Here is a 19909-nt window from a genome sequence, read left to right as displayed (position 1 = left end):
GCCGCCTTTTAGAGTTCCTGCCTGCAAGCAGTGTCAATAGGCTGGGAAGGAGGTGTTTATGTACAAACTTGTGGTCACACTTTACACATAGATTGTCATAAATCTTACATGGAATCTTTACGGGTAAGGAAAACTAGAGGTCATCTTATCTCTTCTGTTTTTTTTTTTCTTTGATCTCAACTGTTCTTAGTGACATGAATTGGATTTATGCTGTTCCGTTTGGAGAAAGATTTGGTTTAAATGAATGGACAATATGTTTTTATTATATTTCAAGAACTGTAGATACTAAATCTCTTATTATACCTTGGCATTATTAACAAAAGTACTTCATTTTCAGTTATTCTGATATATCAGAAAAAATATTTGCCTAAATTGACAATGTTGATAAAAAATTAAATTACTGGGTTTTGGCGTTTGTTTTTTTCCTGGTGTGCATATTCAGGTAAAGCATTTCTTACACTCTTCATTTCTGTTTGATGTGTAACGTGTTAGAAATTACAGAGAAATTGAAGAAAAAATGAGAGGAGAATTTTACAAATACAAACTTGTGCTTTTGCTTAATTTTAATGTGAAAATTCAGACACAAAAAAATCAGATTTTTATCTCTAGTTATGTATGGTATATGTTACGTATATACATGCAATTTAGAGAAATGAGTTAAAACAGTTTCACTCATGTGAATTATGCCTTTTTTTTTTTTTCCTCCTTGAAAAATACTATTGGGAAATTACTGCTGTATATGGTTTTTAAAATACAGTTTGTTGGTCAAGCCTCAGAAATTGTTGGCTAGAAAAGATGTCCATTTGTTTTCACGTGGTCTCAGTAAACAGGGTAGTGTTCTATTGGTGTTGCTGGCCTCCTTCACCCTTCTCAATCCCTTGCAGCCCAATTGCAGATCTTCTGAATAGCACCATACAATGTTATCAAAGCTCAGCAGTGGTAGAAGCCATCAGATTTTAAGTAATCATTTATTTTTAATGTAACAAAATAAAGACTAAATGACAACTTCTTGTTGCATATGAAAATGCTTTTTTTATTCAAGATTACTTTGTGGCATTTCTTTAGTTTTGATTTTTCATAAGATTTGTTGATCTGTTTCCAGTTTGAGAAGAACTATGAGCAATGGTTTGTGGTTTTAGTATCTGCATTGGTTATACTGTGAAACTTAGCTCGAGAGAAACGGGAAGCTGTGCCACCTTTATTGGATTCTATGATGAATTGTTCTTTCCCATATGGCTGTAAAGTTGCTTTCAGGGGTAAATGTGTCATCAAGATATAACTAATTAAAATCTGGGCTTTCATGGTAGAATCTCATTTTAGAGATTTTTGAAAAAGTAATCTTTTGCATCATATAGACACTGAAGTCCCTTTTCTGGTGGATTCTCAATTAAACTCGAAATAAACTGTTATTCCATGTCATTGTATTCTTGAAGATTTCTAGATTATTTGAGTGAACTTTAGATCCTTCCAGGTATTATTACTGCCTAGATGAGTGCATAATAATTTTGACTATTCCTAGCATTCTTAATACCGAAATAATTTATATAGACTCGTGTTCATCTGGAGAAAACATTTATTTTTACATAATACAATCGGAGATCAACATCCAGAAAGGTGTGTAAAAGTAGGCTAACCAGGACGCCTCAGCATTCTGGGCTGATTGCTTGGAGTTTAAATTATAGTCAGTATTAACTTCGCAGTTCTCTTCTCCCAGGGGTGGGAAGCCATTGAGGCAATTCACAAAGCTGAAGCAAGGTTGCTTGCCAATAACAGGAGCACTCAGGAGATGTCCCCACTTCCCAAACACCTACGTCTGGGTCCATTTTTTGATCCTTCAGGATAAAGAAGAAATAATTAGGGGTTTTGTCATGCTACCCTCCAATGGCTACTTGCTTAGGTTTTTCAGCCTGTACTACTTCTGTGAAATAACATCAAATATTTTTCATGACTGAAAATAAAATTGCCTCTCTATAAATTAAAAGATCTTATCGAAGGAGTCTCAAACTTTACAGGAATTGCCAGAAAGAGACAACATGTGAAACGATCAAAATGCCCCATTGAAGCATTTCTAGTTTATTATGGGGATACTGTTGAAAGTGAAGAGTACTTTTAAAAATTAGGAAAATGAGTTGCGTTGGAGGATTGTAAGACAGTCTATAGTAACTGAGACCTTTTTCACTAGCATGAGGAGCCATTCCAGTTATTCTTCCTTTACAGTTTTTGGTTTTAGACTTAGTTCTTTAGGTATACACCTGAAATATCAAACTAAAAATTAAAATCTTTTGCAAATTTCAGCTACATCTTCTTTATTTTCTTTTAGAATGACCAGGTCCTCCAGGGTTTTTCCGTGGACAAAGGAGAATTTACCTGTCCCCTCTGTAGGCAGTTTGCTAACAGTGTTCTTCCTTGTTATCCTGGAAACAATGTGGAAAGAAGCCTTTGGCAAAGTCATAGTAACAAGTGTATGCAAGACCTTGTACAAGAGGTGGAAGATCTTCAAGAACAGCTGGGAACTTTCCCAGTAAGCATCAGTGTAAGGCAGAAAGATCCTTGTTAATTTGCCTCTACCTTTCAGTTTTTACATTATGTTGCATTTGTGACCTCTTAGAAACTCGACAACCTGGGAAACTTCATTTTCTTCTGATATGGAAGATAGCATACTATTTTATTTTTCTTTTAATATCAAGAAATTTTAAATATTTACAGCACTTATTGCATTACCTACTAAAACAATTGAAGAGCTATGACAAAATGTATTTAATACATTTTTATGGGGTACATTTTCACTTCTCTGTAGTAATTTACATAGAATTGAATATGTAATATATGTAACATAAAATTAATTTATCATTTCTTTACAATGTAAAAACACCAATATCCTTGTAACTGGAAGCTATTTAAAGAATGTTTATTATAAACATTTTAAGGTATGGATTATTTGTTCTACAGAAAAAGCATTTTGCAGATGCTCATGAATTACAAAGCTTCATGAGGTCTTTCTGAATGATAGAATTAATTCTATTACAATTTGGTAGCCTTTGAGTCTTGATGGAGGCACTGTATGTTATTTTCATGTGCTTGTGCAATGCAAATATACTTTAAAATAATGCAAGCAGTGAGATTCTTGAATTTAGGAGACAAAACAGTGATGTCTTCATATTCAGAACAAATCAGAATAACTTTCAGAATATTATAACCCTTCTGTGAGATAGAATATTGGCTTTTAATGCATATCTTTTCATAGCCTGCAAATGTGTTTTTATAAATGTGAAAGTGATGCACTTTGTGATCAGCTATTGCATTTCTTCAGGTAAAATTAACTAATCTTCTTTTGTGTCTTTGTTCATAGTCTGAAACCAATCTCAGTAAAGAAATGGAATCTGTAATGAAAGATATAAAAAGCACCACACAGAAGAAGTATACAGATTATAGTAAGACTCCTGGATCACCTGACAATGATTTTCTCTTTATGTATTCGGTAGCCAGGTGGGTGTGTTCTTTTTTTTTTTTTTTCTTTTCTGTTTCTCCCTAATGGTTTTACTCACCCGATAGTTTTCTTCTAAAAACAAATAATAATAAAATTCCATCCTCTCCAAAAAATACTTTTTGAGTACTCAGTACATGATGGTTAAATTTTCTGATTTTCACATGCAGGCATATGCAAAATGGAAAGATGTGTCTCTCAGTTCATTTTTAGTATATGCAGCGGTGGCACAAAACCTGGAGAATGTTTTCTCTTCTGCTTATTTAGTTTCCTTCTTTATTTAAGGTTTTGCTTTCCATATATCAAAATTTTATGTTGAATTTCTTTTTCTGCCTTCTTTTCCCAAACTGTCAAATCTTCTCTACTACTGTTTAGCAGAATGAGATTATTTCTATATCACTGCCATGTTGGTGTTTTTTAAATCACAGGATGTTTTTAATTGCGCCATCAGACATTAGTTTTATTTACTTAAATGGGGATCACAGAAGGAGCCTTGTCTACATCAGCAACCAGGAATCTCTCTTCATGTGAATAAGTCTTCTAAAACAGTGTCAAAACTACCAGCATTTTCTCTGTGATGTTTGATTCCAGTTTTATGGCTGTCAGTGTCACAGATGCCATCTCCAAGAAAATCAGATGTCACTTGTAGCAGAGAAAAGAAATTACAAGCAAATTCTCTACCACCTAGTGGGAGAGCTAACCCTCCTGTCTGTTTTCCTAGCAAAAGAGGCACCAGGGTCTCTGCATCCTGATTTGCATTCACAGCTGGAAGAGCAGCTCCTCAGCTACCTCCCCCTTTCCCTACAGTCTTACCTTGCTAAATGTATGCCCTTTTTGTATGCATCCTTCTGTGGTCTTTGCTGGCGTGTATGAGATTAGTATAGCGTGTCATTTGCAAATCATGTGCGCCTAGCTTTAATTTTAATAGGTCCACGTTCATAGCATTGATGACTGTCATTTGCGGCAGTGTCTTGGAAGACTATTTCTGCACTGCATCGCAATAGGTCTTGTGCTGTTTTAGGCTGTGTAAACAAAGCTTTTGGGTTTGCTGGCCACTATGTATAGACTAATATAAGAACCTTGTGCTTTTTCCTTCCGCTCTGTGTCTCGGTGTCTGGATTTTCTCATATATGTGTTGTGTTGTCCTTTTAAAGTGAAGTAGAAAAAATGGTAGGGCTTAACTTGATTCTTCTGTCTTGATAGAAAGAAGAGGTCCATCCAAATATGTTTGCTTTCTGGAAAGGGCATTGTATTTTTACTTCCCCCTACTCTGTCACAGAATCACAGAATGGTTGGGGTTGGAAGGGACCTCTGGAGATCATCTAGTCCAACCCCCTGCCAGAGCAGGGTCACCCAGAGCAGGTTGCACAGGAACACGTCCAGGGGGGTTTGGAATGTCTCCAGAGACGGAGACTCCATCACCTCTCTGGGCAGCCTGTGCCAGGGCTCTGCCACCCTCAAAGGAAAGAAGTTCCTCCTCATGTTGAGATGGGACTTCCTATGTTCAAGTTTGTGCCCGTTACCTCTTGTCCTGTCACTGGGCACCACTGAAAAGAGCCTGGTCCCATCCTCCTGACACCCACCCTTTCAGTATGTATAAGCATTGATAAGATCCCCCCCTCGGTCTTCTTTTTTCGGACTAAAAAGATCTAAATCCCTCCTTGATATGGATGCTGAGAAATATACAATCGCCCTCCCCACCTCACCCCCGATACGTTCCTTTAATGAAAGCCCACAAGAAGGGATGGAGTAGGGCTGGTTTTTAATCAGGAGCCTGTAGGGCTGAGCAAAATCCATCTTCTCATGTTTTTTTTTCTGTGAGTGAGAAAGATAAAGCCAGTGTTCTACAAAATTTGTTGCTCCAATGAATGATGCAAAGATTTCTAGATAGAGGAAAGAGTCACTCATATAGATTTTCTTTCTTGTTCTCTTTCCTTCATGTTGAGGGGCTGAGATAGGAAAGGATGCTTTCGGAGACCACTCTGTGTTTCCACTCTTGTATCAGATGCCCAAGTTTTTCTTCACTGATGAGAGAATAGGCACAGAGAGCTCTGCGTTTCTTCAGTAGAGGGCAGATGGTACTCAGATCCTCAAGGTAGAATGGAGCTTGAATTTGGGAGGAGGTACACTAGTCTCTTTCAAAAATGATTAAGGGCTGTACGTGACGTAAAAGATTTTATAAAGGACAAGTGTTCAGTTTCACAGAAGATGCTTTCTTCACTGTGCACTTTTGTGGCAAAGTTTATGTGTGTTTTGAAAGAGATGTCGTAGAGGAAAAGGCTAATATTTACATTTCCAAGAAAGCTGAACTATAAGCTGCTCTCTTTGAGGAGCTGGGGGCAATGAAAAAATGTGGGAGGTGAGAGCTGGTACGATGCGTGTGGTGGAGTATACGTTTCCCAGAATCTCTCTCCTTACATTCCTTATTACCAAAACGTACTATGTGACACGTCATCCGTATCAAGAAGAGTTTCTTTTTTTCAGAACTATCCCTGAGGTTTGTTTTCTAAAATAGTACATATTTCTTGGTGAAAGGACAATTCAAAATTCTAGATCTAGAAAGTTGTTCTTAGACATTCAGGTAGTGGTTTTGGTTTAAATCTTAATTGTCTTGCTTTTAATGAAAGGCTGCCATTAATTTTGTTCTACAAATTAGTTATCGGAAGGTTTGTAGAAATAAAACATACTGGTTTCCTTTATACTCCCATGGTGAACTAGCACATGCTGATCTACGGTTGCTATTTTGTCCCTGCTTGAAATGTCCCTATGAAATCCCTGTCCCTGCTTCCTTGCTGGTGGATTTTTAGAAGTTCAGTGAGCACCGCAAATCGCCTGAAGAGTGGAAAATTCCCCTGTCACACAGATGCCCTTATCAGCAGCAACCAGATGGAGCTCTGAGCAGGCACATTATCAATGTTAAATTGCCTTTTCTGAGTAGAGAGGATTAAAGCATTCCTTCAGAAATGGGTGGCATAAGCTGCAAACTTTGGGATAGTAATATTCTGAAATGTTACTATTTTAAAAACATATGAAAGTATCTTAACAAACACTGCGTATCAAAAATGTATTATTCTTTCAAGATGATGGAGCTGAAATTCTTAAAAAAATAACTTGTTTTGAATAAAATAGGCATCCGGTAGTTTTTTCTTAAATATGCGTGGGTGTGTGTTCTTAGCTTAGATATATGTGCCTAAAATTCTAAAATAGATTTTATTATGTAGTCAGTCGCATTATATTGAACCTAAAATTATTTGGCTTTTAGTTAAAGGACAAAATATGTTTAGACTGAGCTTTGTAGTTTGGATTAAGTTAGCAAAATAACATTTCAGCATAATAGTTATATTCCTTTATTCCAATTAAAGGAATGTATGTTGACTTATTAAAACAAACTCTCAGAGAATATAACATAAATTGTTTGCACCAAGTCTTGGGGGTAAAAGATAATGCAGTACTGAAACATCCAATTCCAAAATTAAACAAAGCTATCGAATTTGGCCTAAACAATTGGTGCCTAAGTATCAGATTACAATAATACTAAGAAAGAAAGCATCCGTGTGTCATGCAGAGATTTAGTGACACAACTCCTGTTTCATACTAATGAGCTGCAGTGAATGCCAGTGTTTCATTCAGATTTAACCTCCAAGGCTTTTATTAACTAACTTATCTTTAAAGGTCAGCGCTTCCATTATAATTTAGACTGTTTTCATACTTAGTTACTTGATGGCGTATCCATTGTGCTGACTGTTCGTTTAAAGCAAAACAAAAGCCCTGCCATTAAAGAGAGCGCTTTATAGACATATCTGATGGATTGAAATTTAGCCTATCTGTATATTGCCTTTTCAGATTTGCACATAAAGTCCCTTATTATCAAGGAGTTGCGTGTGCATACAGAAAAAAGCCTCAGAATTAACATTTATTTATTCTTCAGTCACAACTGTACCAGGTGTCTTAATGTAGTACTTGCTAATCAAACCACTTAAAATCACATGTGGCAATATCTTGATAAAGTTTGTTTTATTCCGAGTCATATTTTGGCAGTATCTCACACTAAAGATTAGTTCACAGGATTCTTTTAATTCGTGCGCACTAGGAGTTTGTGATGAGTCTTTCGTGTCCTTAGAAACTTGAATAATGCTGTTCCATTCAACGCTATTACGTTTTTCTTGCAGAACTAACTTGGAACTTGAGCTGGTCCATCGAGGAGGCAATTTATGTTCAGGAGGTGCAAGCACAGCTGGGAAAAGATCATGTTTAAGTAAGTTTTACATAATGAAGTGCAATATAAATTATTAGAATATTGAATAAAGGTGTCTCGTTCTTTCTAACATTTTCTAAATTATGTCAACTCTTTTCTTTCAAGCACCTTATTTCTGCTATAATGAGTCTTTTGGGTTTTGTTGCAATTTAAGAAATCTGAAATCTGATTTGCACAAATTATTTGTTAGAGCTGTTCATGTGTTGCGAGTATAATCTAGTTAGGAATCAATTGTCATAGTATCCGTGTAATATGTTTTAATAACTTTCCATTTTTATGAGTAGAATGATAAGTATTTTTAGGGTAAAACAGGAAAGCTTTGTTTCACCCTGGCTGTTGCTAGTAATAGTAAAGAAATTTGTTTCTCTGAGTGCTAATGTAGCTCATGACTTGGTCTCATACCTAGAAATCTGCGACTACCCTGTCCCTTGTCTTTAATTTCCCTGGTTCTTTCTCTGACAGGAGAGTTTTTTAGATTTTCTTTCGTAGAAACTGAAATCTTCATCGTTCTGAAACCTTTATTATTTGGCAAATGAAGCACTTGTGGTTGACAGAAGTGCTTTTTTTCCTTAAGATAAACATAAACTGTTAGGAATGGCCTTTTTTTCATTCTTTCTTTCTTTTTTCTTTCCCCTGGAAAAATTCAGAAGTCTTCCAGAATGCTGCTAATGCTTGTTTAAATCAAGCTCATGCAGCACTAGCAGCGGATTTGGTGGTAAAAATGTCAGATAGCTTGGGCCCACCTCTGCCTTTTGGTACATGATTTGTGGGCAATGCTTTTTCTCATCATTTGAGGTGATGAGCCACCAAAGAAATCCCATCACATGCTATGCTGTCCACATCCTCTCTAGGATAAGAGCTTCCTGTTGCTGCCAGGAACTGGAGTCTTAATTGATTTCATTCGTGTGTTGTGATTTATGAAAAGTAGTTTTAAACCCTACTGTACGTTGTCTCCTCCCACCATCCGGTGGGCAAAGTACCCAAAAAGTACCTGCTTTACCAGCAGGGCAAAGTACATGAAAAATGCATGTTTTAAAAGAACATTGTTGTATCACTGTTTGCAAATTTGATGCATTTAATAGTATCAAGGCTCTACAGATAATTTCTTCTTGGATTACAATATATTTTCAATTGTATACTCACCTAGTAAGATGTATGCTTTTTCTCTGAATTTTAGCAACTTACTGGATGTGTTACCTATTTCACAGGCGTGTTATTTGGAAGACCATGATGAGCAGTTTAGGGCAGAGATTTCAGCTTAGAATTGAAAAGCTTTTGAAATATTTAAAGTGAAAAAATTTATAATGATGTTACACGTAATGAGAGCATACCCCTGTTTTCACATGGCTTTACTAGTCATATGAGATCTTTAAAAGTCTTGATGTTTTAAAGTTTAGAAGAACGTGTGCGGGGAAGTGGCCTGTAATCTATAAGGTCACGTGTTTATCTTACTGACAGTTTTTCAAAGTCAGGGCATTTCAGCTTCTCTATATGACTTTTTAAAGATAGAAGTGTAATGAAATACATTCATTACATCTTAAAACACTGTGAAAAGTTGGATGTCATATCAGTGTCAAATTTGTGTTGTATGTACCTATTTAACAGCTTAACATATATATAAAAAAAAATGATGTTTTTTCTCATGGTGCTTTATCACCAACTAATGTCAGTAAGTGCTGGAAGATTGTGATTTTGCAGTGAATGGTTGAACCACCAGAATGCTGATCAGCTTCCTCCGTGTACATCTCTATAGCCCCATTGGTTCAATTTGAACTTTATCAGCTGACACCAAGGGAAGAACTACCTCAAAGCTGGTTTTGTTTGTTTGGATTTTTTTTAAGAAAAAAAGAAAAAGAAAAAAAAATCCACGAAGCTGAGGCGTTGTAGCTAACACTAAGTGGTCTGTATAACACATGATCTATTTTTTTTCTTATACTTACCACACCGTCCCTTCAACCTCATCTTGCATAAATAAGGGCTCTTACATACTTAGGACCTGATTTTAAAAGGAAGCATACCTTTTGCTGACAGCCAGTGAAAAGGTCGGTCAGGATTTTTAATATGTGTTCCTCAAGTCTTGAAATGCATGGAGAATACTGTAATCATTGGAGAAATTTCTCTTTGGAGAATAACAAAATAGGAAATCATACATGGGGAATGTATCTCCACTGAAGAATTGTTTTATGCTAGATTGTTGCTTCGACAAGACAAACTGATGTCCTCTTTAAATTGATACATCATACTTACCTATTTTTCCAACACTTTTACTATTTTGCCATTAAGTATGTCTCAGAAAAGGAACAACCAGTGTTGTCAGTTCATCAAAATAGATTACTGGAACAGACTAAACTCATAGAAAGTTGAAGATACTTCTCACACTTGCAAAGTCTGGAAGTTATCTTTTTAATGAGAATCTCTAAGATTACATCAACTATTGCTTTTAAAAAGTAGGAGCAGAATCACTTTTTCATATATAGCAGGGTTTGTTTTCACTAAACCATTACAGAATTATATGAGTTTTCTTCATGCCCCTCTCATATCAGTGCATTTAGAGATTAAAAAATTGGAGTTCTTAGGTACATGTTCTGTAAAATATTTTATTTTTCCATACTCATTTATTTTTCCAAGCAGTAATCCTGTTTTTAAAGTTTCATCTTAAATATACCTTCAACTTCTTCATTGTCTTATGCAGTGAGGAAAGAAAGATTTTAAAAACCCATACCCTATATAGAACTTGAATACTGTTTTGTTAAAGTCTTGCTTGTACAGTATTGAAACTGCTTTTGTTTTTTAAACGTCATTCGTGTCAGGTCCAGCAGAAGTAATCTAAAATATAACCCGGTTTTGGTCGTCTTATGCGTGAGATAATGAGGTGTCTCTCTTGTGATTAAGTGTACCGCTCTGTATGAGTCATGTAACAACTGTAAAGTTTGGTGATTAGATATTGCAGAAAACAGAGTATGTTGTCCCAGGTGAGCTGTTACAGCAGCGAGCGTCGGGGAAGACGGTGGGAACAAATAGGTCAAGAGCTGGTTTAGTAGATTGCACCATGAGGGCAGCTGCTCTCAGGAAGTAAAATTAAGAATGATTAATGTAGCTGTTAGTGTCAGCAGTTGAGGCTGGGTGAGAAGAATGAAGAAGAAAATTTGGCTGTAAAATTGCCATTTTAAGGTTTAAAGTCTTGTATGGGTGTTTGCATGAGCGTGTGTTACTAAACAGTATGCAACCAAAAAATGCAAGTAGAGTCTTACTTACTTATTGCTTAAAAATCAAGTCCTATTTTAAGGACCCCGTTACAGTTTTAGAGCTTATGGCATTGAAAATTCTCTTGGGTTTAGGGGATAATTATGATATATAGCAATTGTACAGGTCTTATAAAGTTTGAGATTTATGTTTTGGTCTTTTGTTTTCATTGTTTTATATTTATAGAACAGCTTCAGAAGACAATGTTAAGGCTGAATAATTAGGACTTCTCTTTGACTTCTGTGTCACTTTTTAACTTGTGTATACGTGTTTTTTCTCTCGTTGCTCATAATTTTGCAGTAGTGGGTGAACAATTCCATAAAATTTAAAAGTTATCTAAAAATGAATTTATAATCTAGTCCGTTCTTCCTTTTAACTTTTTAAAAGTAGTTCATTCTTTCTGTCTGCTTTCCTTTCTTTTTCTCCTTTTTCCCTTTGTAATAAGGATAGGATTAGGGGTTGTTTTGTGAAGGATTAAATATTCTAGCACCGTGTCCTCTGGCTTCAGTTTCCCTGCATAGGAGCTCCTTATCCTTATGCTTCTCACAGATAGCAGAGTCTGGCATTTCAGCATCAACTGCATTAATTGGAAAGGACATTAGTTTACAAGTGGACATCAAAAAAGTATTTAAGAATTGGGTAAGCTAGCCTTAAAGGAAAATGTCCAGCATCTTCATAACTTCTGTGATGGTTTTAACTGTTGAGAAACTGTATTGTTCCACCATTGGGGTTTTTGGGGGTTTTTATTGTTTTGGTTTTTTCCTCGTTCATTTAAAGCCTGTGCTTTGCATTTGTAGATGGCTCAGCAGTGTCATCTCTCTTGATTATGATGTTAGTATCAATTTAATCAGTGGTTTTAGTGCTTTTCTGTGGACCAAAAGTCATCTTGACACAAAGCATTTTTGAAGCTCTTCATGCTGCTTCTGCATCAAAGTTTTCAACCACATTGATAGTAATGGCTGTCTCCATTTTATCAATGTGGCTGGTGATACTTGGAACCTCTAAGTACGGTTCATTCCTGTAGGAAGAAAAACCTAATTCTTTTATGAATTGCTCAGTTGCAACTGTCTCCTTCCTGTAATCTATTCATGTGAATGTGGTTGCAAAGATTCCTACACACCTCTCTGCAGCCACTGAAAATAAGAAGAAAAGTAGTTTTCAGGAATGCTTTTTGCCTTGGTACAGTGGGTTTCTGTGATTGATTGGTTTGGTTTGGGGTGTTTTGGTTTTTTTTAGTTAATAGCTGGCAATCTGCAGATCTTTGGTACCCATGCATTCATGTTAACTTTGAAAAAGCAGTTTTTCTCACCAACAGATGATCCTAACTGTTTCCTAAACAGCTTGGTATGCCATTCATACCTAGCATGGGAGAGGCAAAGACAGGTACCGTTACAGTTCTATTGCTAAAGTTGATTTCATACACTGGCAAGTTTGGTGTTGAGGATAATTATCTGCTTCATCAGCGATTAAGGTCTGAGATTTTGTAAAGACTATTCATGTCTTAATGCCTTAATAGGCTTTCCCTGACCTTCACGTTTTTTTTTTTTCTTCACTGATTCCAATCTACTGGATCAGTGATGAATGGGAAGATGCTGTCAGCAGGTCTCAGCAGCTGCTGTTGCTAAGTGGACTATATCAATCTCTACAAGGAGGAAAAAAAAAAAATCTTCAATCTCCTTATTAACAATCAAGTCCCATCTGGTTGTATAAAGTGGGTTTTGTTATAATCTATATTTTCCTTGATAGTCCCAGCAAACTTTTGCAGAAGGTTGTAATGTCTCTGGTCTGGTAAGAGTTTCACACACCAGTTGGAACAAGGACGTTTTCGGTTCCACTTGCAGTGAACAGCTGTGTCACTGTGTTTTGTGATCTTTTGACATTGTAAATATGAAGAGTTTTATTTTCAATTTATAGAATGAAAAAAGAGAAGACAATCAAAATAGCAAAGTAGAGAATTTCATGACAGCAGTATGTGTTATTTACATCCTTCTAAAACATAAACGTGAGAGAGACTGGGGAATAAACACATCTAGACTTTTGCAAGCAAAACAACGTCACCAAATTCCTTAATTTTCTTTGTCATCATTATTACAGCCCATTGCTATACATTGTGGAAGTGGAATTAATAACAGAAAAAATCTGCTGATTTCAGCTTTGGTAATCTGAGAGTTTACAGTCAAGAGACCATGAGTTTTGCTGCCTTTTTTGTCTGTAGAAATTTGCGATCACTTTGGCAAAGACCAAACCAAGATTACTAGTGTGACCAAAACTTAGACCTGCACATAACTTCCTAAATCGCACATTTTTGTCAGTTCAGCACAGCGTTTTTTATAAATTCTGCCGTTCATCTATCAAATCCCTATCTGGTCATCTCTCTGAATTTAGTCATCTTCTGTGCTGTGCATACCACGCTAGCCATGAGAAGAGCTGTGAAATCGCCTTTATAGACTCTTGCTTTATGTACTTTGGCATAGCAGAAAATTAAGAGCTTTGTCAACTTCTGTAAAATCAGTGTGCTTTAATATTAAAAATAGTAAAGAATGTAACTGCAGGTGCTAGTGCAGGCAGTGTGGATATGTAGACAAAATACCCATTATCTTTGGGGGTTTTTTATGAGAGGAGCAGCATTCGAACACTTCCTCTAACAGCTTCAGTCCCAGTGCGAAGACAGGGTCTTATGCTTTGAGCTGCTCCTTTGAAAGTACCGATTCCAGCTGAGTTTATTGCTCCTCTCTCAGTAGGATAAACCTGAGAAGTAGAGCTGGTATAGGAAGAGTTGAAAAGAACGTACCAACAGCAGCAGTGTACAGAGCAATAGATTTATTTTTGTAATTTTTAGAAATGGAATTAAGAAGGCTAATAAGAATCAAAGTCAAAGCTAATGTCTAGCTGCTAATCTAGATGATTCTATTAAGTGTTTTATATAAGCTTTACACACATTCTGTGAAAACAAAGACCATCTAAAAAAGTTGGGAGAATTGAGACAGCGCTGCTTCAATGTGGGTAATATTTGAATTGTACAAATATGTTTTAAAGCCAGTAATAGTCTTGTCCACTTAAATGTCTAAATCTTGGAATCCTGCCAAGCCCCTGACGACTTCCAGCAAGAAGTAATATTGTGCATTCAAATTTTGTGATTTTTATGTTTATTCAATTTAACTGGATGCAGCCTGTCTCAAATGCTATGAAGTTATTAGGAGAGGGACGACCATATTCAAATTCTTTTCACTCCTTACTTCTCATGATTTGTTATCAATAAACCTCTAATACTCATTTTATTGTGACTGCATAATTATCATTCTCTTAATTTTGTTGCTGCTATGCTTTCAAAAATTAATATTCTTCTACCAAATTTTGTTAAGGATGTTATTTTGGAGGCCCTGAGCTACATCCAAATCCTGTCTTTCCCACTTAGAAAGATGGGTTTGCCTGGGGAGAACGGGCGTAAGATCCGCTGTAAGTGGTGGGTGCCTAGGGGGTTATGGCCTTCCTTTCCATTCTTGGCCAGACTTTGCAAGGGTCTTGTTTGTAGGCCGTTGTTGGGTTAAAGTTTTGCTGTTACTTGCCTTTTTTTAGAAAAAAAAGAAAAGTGTATTTTAAAGCTTCTAAGTAGTCTATTAGGAAATGGGAAGTTATTCTGTATTTTTATGTTTCCGTTTCGGAATGATGCAGTCAGAGGAACAAAACCGCTGGAATTCACTTGGCCCAAGGCAGATTCCTGCCAGTCCCTCACGCATAAGGATGTGGTGAAACACCAAGGACTCTGCACAAATAAGTTGCCGGTTCTAGATTATGGGTCCTCGGGTGTTTTCCTTGGCTTTCTCCAATACTCCATAATCATAGTAAATCGGAGGTAAAGCAGTTGGAGTCACAAACAGAAAAATGTTTGTGAAGAAATAAACCTTTCTATCTTCCTCTGCCTAGGCCTTAGTTTTTGCTAATTGTTAGAAATGTTCTCAGAAATGCGAGTATGGATGCAGTAGCTCCATCAGGGCTCACTTTAGCCCGCGGGGAAGGTGTGTGCTGTCGGGCCATGCCAGCGGTGGCGTTCCTCTTGGGTGTTACCCCTCGGCTCCCCAGGCCTGGGGAACCCCATGGCCCTGCTGCATTGCCTGAGAGGGTGTCCGCATGTTTTTAAGTCAATTCATAAAGAAAATATTTCCTAAAAGGTCATTGTAACCATATCTTATTAACTACTTCCTAGCTTTACATTTATGTGCTAAACACCTTTTGTTGTAAAGGAACAATAGCTGCCTTAATCACAAGCAAAATATATTGTCTTACAAGACTGATATTTTTCTGTTCAGATTTAGTCAAATGTTAGAATGTATCTTGATTCCATAAATGTTATACACTTGCAGATTACAAATAAATTCTCCAGCGCTAGAATTTGATGCTTGCCTGCTTAATTCCATATTAGTAAAAGCTCAGGAAAATAGCTATTAAAGGAACAGAGGGTTAATTAATTATGCTAAGCATTTATCTCTGTTTGCATAGTTACCTATTTCTGTTTGAGGCAAGGAGCAGTTCAGAAAAAAAATTTCATTTATTTTAGTAGTGGAGAGGCAAGAGGGAAGGAACGGATACTTTCATTGGTTTCATTTGAAACAAAACCATACTGGCAGGGTTTTTTTATTATTTTGATGAAATATCAGTATATTTTCAGGGTTTTGCAATTTGTCAGCAAAGCAATGTTTTGCTAGAATCTCTTGCCAGAAGAAAAGATAACTTATTTTGTCCTCATTGACTGCTTTTATTCAGAAAGCAGGTGACAGCAATCAATTCCAATGCCATCTGCATCTCCAATTACTTTACAAACCCCAGGAGCTAATTACAGCCCTCAGGCTCTGGCAGTCAGCTGACTCCATCTTGCGACTTTTTTGGCCATTGCGTACCTCTGAGTAATTGTCTATTTATGGAAAATAAATTAATAGCTGCTATTTCTACTTTAAAAAGAGGACCTGTGAGCAAGCACGTAGGTTAAGCAAGTGGGTTGTGGACAGAAGGGAGTGAGATTAAGAGAGTAGGAGGCAAAGGGATCAAATGAAAGAATAAAATAGCGGTTGGGGGGGAAAGGAGACAGCAAGATATAAAAGGAAAAAGTTAAAATGAAAGGGAGGAAGGAAGCAGGGTCTCAGAAAATTGAACAGGAGGAGCAAACATGGAGCAAATAGCAAGACACGGTGTGACAGGAGGGAAAAAAGTGAACAAAATCATGGGAAATAGTATTTTGAAATATGATTTTAATATAAACCCATGAAGATAAAAAAAGATGTATTTTTTTTCCAAACTGTAACTGTATTATAAACACAGAAAAAGAAGAGAAGTCCGAGATTCTTATTGTACATACCTCTCTGTCAACATACACGGTGCCTCCCTCCTTAGTTCGCTTAAGGGCAGAAAGGATTAGATGTTACCTTTTTCTGTGTTGATCATGTGATTCATAGATAAATGAAAAGTGTCCGTTCTAATATATGATATTGCAGTAATGTGCATGAATAATAAACTAAGCATCCTTTATGCAAAAGGTTCTAGAAGTGTTTTGTAAATTATACTTTTGTCACAGTGGATGTACAGAAGGTTTCCAATTGATGGATTTCAGCATACTTTGCCTGCAGGTAGTGTAGACAAATCTCTGCAGTTACAAAGACGGTCGCTGCTTTAGTGTCACTGTGGTGTGGTCAAAAGTTTAGGGTTTTTCTCCTCCAAAAGTTACCTACAAAATAACCTTATGAAGGCAGAAAGAATAATAACTTTTTAAGGATGAAGAGCTGAAGTGATCCTGCTGTAGGCCAGAACTTCTGTCAACTTTAGGTTAATTTCAGATATGTTGGGCACAGAACTTAACTGTGAGAGAGAGAAATAAAAGCTGTGTGTTAAGAGTGTATCAGTCTCTGGTTAGAAGGGATGTTTAGCAAATCACAGCTCCTGGCCTAAACTGGAGAGGGAAGTGAAGGGAGCCTGGAACTGTAGCAATATAACAGCAAATAAAACAGGATTTTTAAAAAGGCCTATCATTAAGTTACATGCAGATTTTTTTTATTTTTTTTTTTATGAGCACTAAAACAACTGAGATCTGGTCAAAGCTTTCTAAACAGCCTTTCTCTGTTTCAGAATCTCAGGAGAGAGAACAAAATTATTTTGTCATATACATGCATAAGTTCAGTGCCTTCTATTGAAATCTTACTTCTCTTCAAAATCTTTTTTAAAATATAAGTTAAATAAAGAGTAATAAGATGATGTTTTTTAGGGTATGAGCTTCTTTGACGTAACAGACTTCAGAATCTTGTAAAACAAATGATGGCAACTTAATGTAAAATACTTCCTACTACTGTGCATAATAATCAGCGATCTATCTTCTTCACGTTTCAGATCAGCTGTTCCACGTGTTGGCCATGCATATGCGCCTCTACAGTATAGACTCTGCATACAATCCCTGGAGAAAACTAACGCAGCCGAGCCAGGATAAAAATTCAGAGCAAGTATTTTAATTTACTAAATATCAGTTTTACCTTGTGAAAGAAACATCCTTACAGAGGGACTTTGGGTAACTTGATGTCTTAATTTAAATTCTCTGTGAGGTGGGCTGATGAACTTAACATCTAAAAATTGTGTATATGTTTGTAAAAATAAATTTCTGTATTTCTTTTACGTAAAGTCTGACACATTCCAGTTTTGAGTTAAAGCTGAAATACCCCGCTCAAAAGCTTAAACACATGCAAATTTAGCAGTATTGGGTAAGTGGATAGGTGCACTGCCACTCTTGGTACACATGCTAGACAAAATGTACATTACGATTAAGTTCATAAATAGTTTATTGAAAGTTGGGCAACAACTAATAGGTAATTAACTATTAGCTAATACGTTACAGAAATAACATAAGTAGGCCTAATATATGTGAGAATTAATTTCTATTTGAAGCTAAAAATTTTCATGTTATTGCAAACAAGCTATTTGCCTGAGTTTGCTTTTAAACCATTAACCTTATATACACAGCTGTACAAGGATTAACAATATAATAAATGGAGCCATGTATCTATGTTCCATAAGGACTCCTCTCCCTACTTGATTTAAGACTCTTCACTTTTCAGATTCAGCCTTGATGGTCAGAAGAACGGTTTCTTGTCTAAAACCAGATGATTATTTTTCCTCATAAGAGAACAGTAAATCTTGTTTTTTCTCTTGGCACCTTGAGCGTCTTTTTCATAGCTAAGTTCTCCATTTGTAGCTTGTAATAATACTGAAAAGACTGTCTTTTTAGTGCCTATCCAGCTGTGTATTTGCCAGTGTTTTTCTAGGAGTCGAGGTGGAAAGCTTCATGGGTTTTCAAAAATTGATCTGGGATAGTGATGCTACAATCCTAATCTGCAAATTAGGAAAAATTATTAAAACGTTTGTCCTTGCATGCTTCTAGTTTCAGATTTTACTGTTTGTCCTCTTGGTCTCAGGTCTCTTTTTTTTTTTTTGGCAGTCAACATTAGATGATTGCAGTAATTAGACTAAATTATCAGATTAGTTTATAATGCGTTAGCAGAACAAAGCAACAATAATTTTATAACCTGAAAACCTGTGTTATTCGGCATGCATTCAAACTACTTTGAGAGTATGTTTTTGTGTGATTCTGCCCTGACCTGGATTACGCAATGGAACGAGGTTAATAAATTTGGTGTATGGTTGACTGAGTTATACCTGGCAAAATTAAGATCACGTTGATAGGGTGCTGACAGTCTGAATGGCCATGGGACTGATCGTGCACTTCTCAGTTTGGTACTTGAAGAGCTTGCTGGCTTTGGAAGCAGCTATTAACAGAGGGGCTGCTTTTTATGCACATGCAGCTTCTTGTTGCCCTTACAGACGTGATGGAGGTCACCATGCATCCGTCAAGGTCAGATTGCTGCAAGTTAGGTTTCATTAGGCAATATTTTGAATCACTTTGAAATGAATGGTGCTGTAGACCATAACGGCTTGCTCTGCAGGAGGTGTTGCACGTTGGGAATGCATTTGAGCTGTTCTCTTGTTTCCTGCGCAGGTTTTCAAGATGTCTTGGTAGACTTGCTGATGCTGGTTTGTCACTAAGTCCTAAATGGTTTAGGAAGCTATAACTGAAAGATCATCCGTTTTGCCATGATATCGTTTACTGTTGAGGTGCACTGATGCAATCGAGCTGGAATTTCTTTGCTGACTCCTTGGAACTTTTTTCCTACCTTAGTCTGCAGGTCCCAGAAAGCTGCAGAGGAGGGAACTTGGGAACATGTTTTTAATGTATAAATTAGAGCGTAAGATGGATATCCATAATTATATTTTAGAAATTTGAAGTAGTAGCTTCACTTGAAGATGGCATTCCTATGATTGGTGTGTACGAGCTAATTGCACACTTCTTTGAGTCACGCAGCCTTTTGAGAAGTCCAGAATAGCCAATTTTTTCAGGTACAGGAAAGAGCGCTCAGAGCAATTAGAAGGCGATGCACTGCTGTAAACTGAAGATTAAGAGGGTGGTGGCGAAATACCGCTGCAGATTTAAGATGTGGATAGCGCTCTGCCATTTTGAAGCTAACTGAGTGATCTGAGTCGTCAGCCTGACCAGTACATCAGACTTTAAGTAAAGACTTGTAGGAAAAAAAAAAATGTAAATGAGGGGATAAGATCTATATCATGTGATTATATTACTGTGATTCTAAACAATTAAACATCAAGCAAGTCACAGGAGAAAAATAACATTAAACCAACATGCTATATTTTTCTATTTTTTTAATGTATTTCTATTTAATTTTTACTGTAAATTATTATTTCAGTTGAAAACAGTTTTCCAGAGGAGTTAGTTGCATTTTTATTTAAAAAGGTAACTTTCAAAACTAAAAAAGCAAATAATCTATGGGATACAAGTGCCATTGCATTATCTTTTCACCCTTATTTAATTGCAGCTACTT

At 36.5% G+C, this 19909-nt stretch overlaps 1 protein-coding gene across 6 annotated transcripts in view; it reads left to right on the top strand.

The window, feature by feature from the left end:
• The window catches only part of UBR3 (ubiquitin protein ligase E3 component n-recognin 3), a 114127-nt gene that overhangs the window by 69955 nt on the left and 24263 nt on the right, over positions 1-19909 (top strand). For 5 of the 6 annotated variants that reach the window (XM_074596308.1, XM_074596307.1, XM_074596311.1 and 2 more), the window contains 5 exons: positions 13-123; positions 2321-2533; positions 3350-3486; positions 7654-7739; positions 17355-17460. In XM_074596308.1, the coding sequence (XP_074452409.1) occupies positions 13-123; positions 2321-2533; positions 3350-3486; positions 7654-7739; positions 17355-17460 (653 nt within the window). The remainder of the gene's footprint in view (positions 1-12; positions 124-2320; positions 2534-3349; positions 3487-7653; positions 7740-17354; positions 17461-19909) is intronic. The other variant, XM_074596309.1, reaches the window with a different exon arrangement.

Source organism: Larus michahellis, chromosome 7, assembly GCF_964199755.1.
Source record: "Larus michahellis chromosome 7, bLarMic1.1, whole genome shotgun sequence".
Classification (NCBI taxonomy): Eukaryota; Metazoa; Chordata; class Aves; order Charadriiformes; family Laridae; genus Larus; species Larus michahellis.
This window is presented reverse-complemented; position numbering and strand designations above follow the sequence as displayed.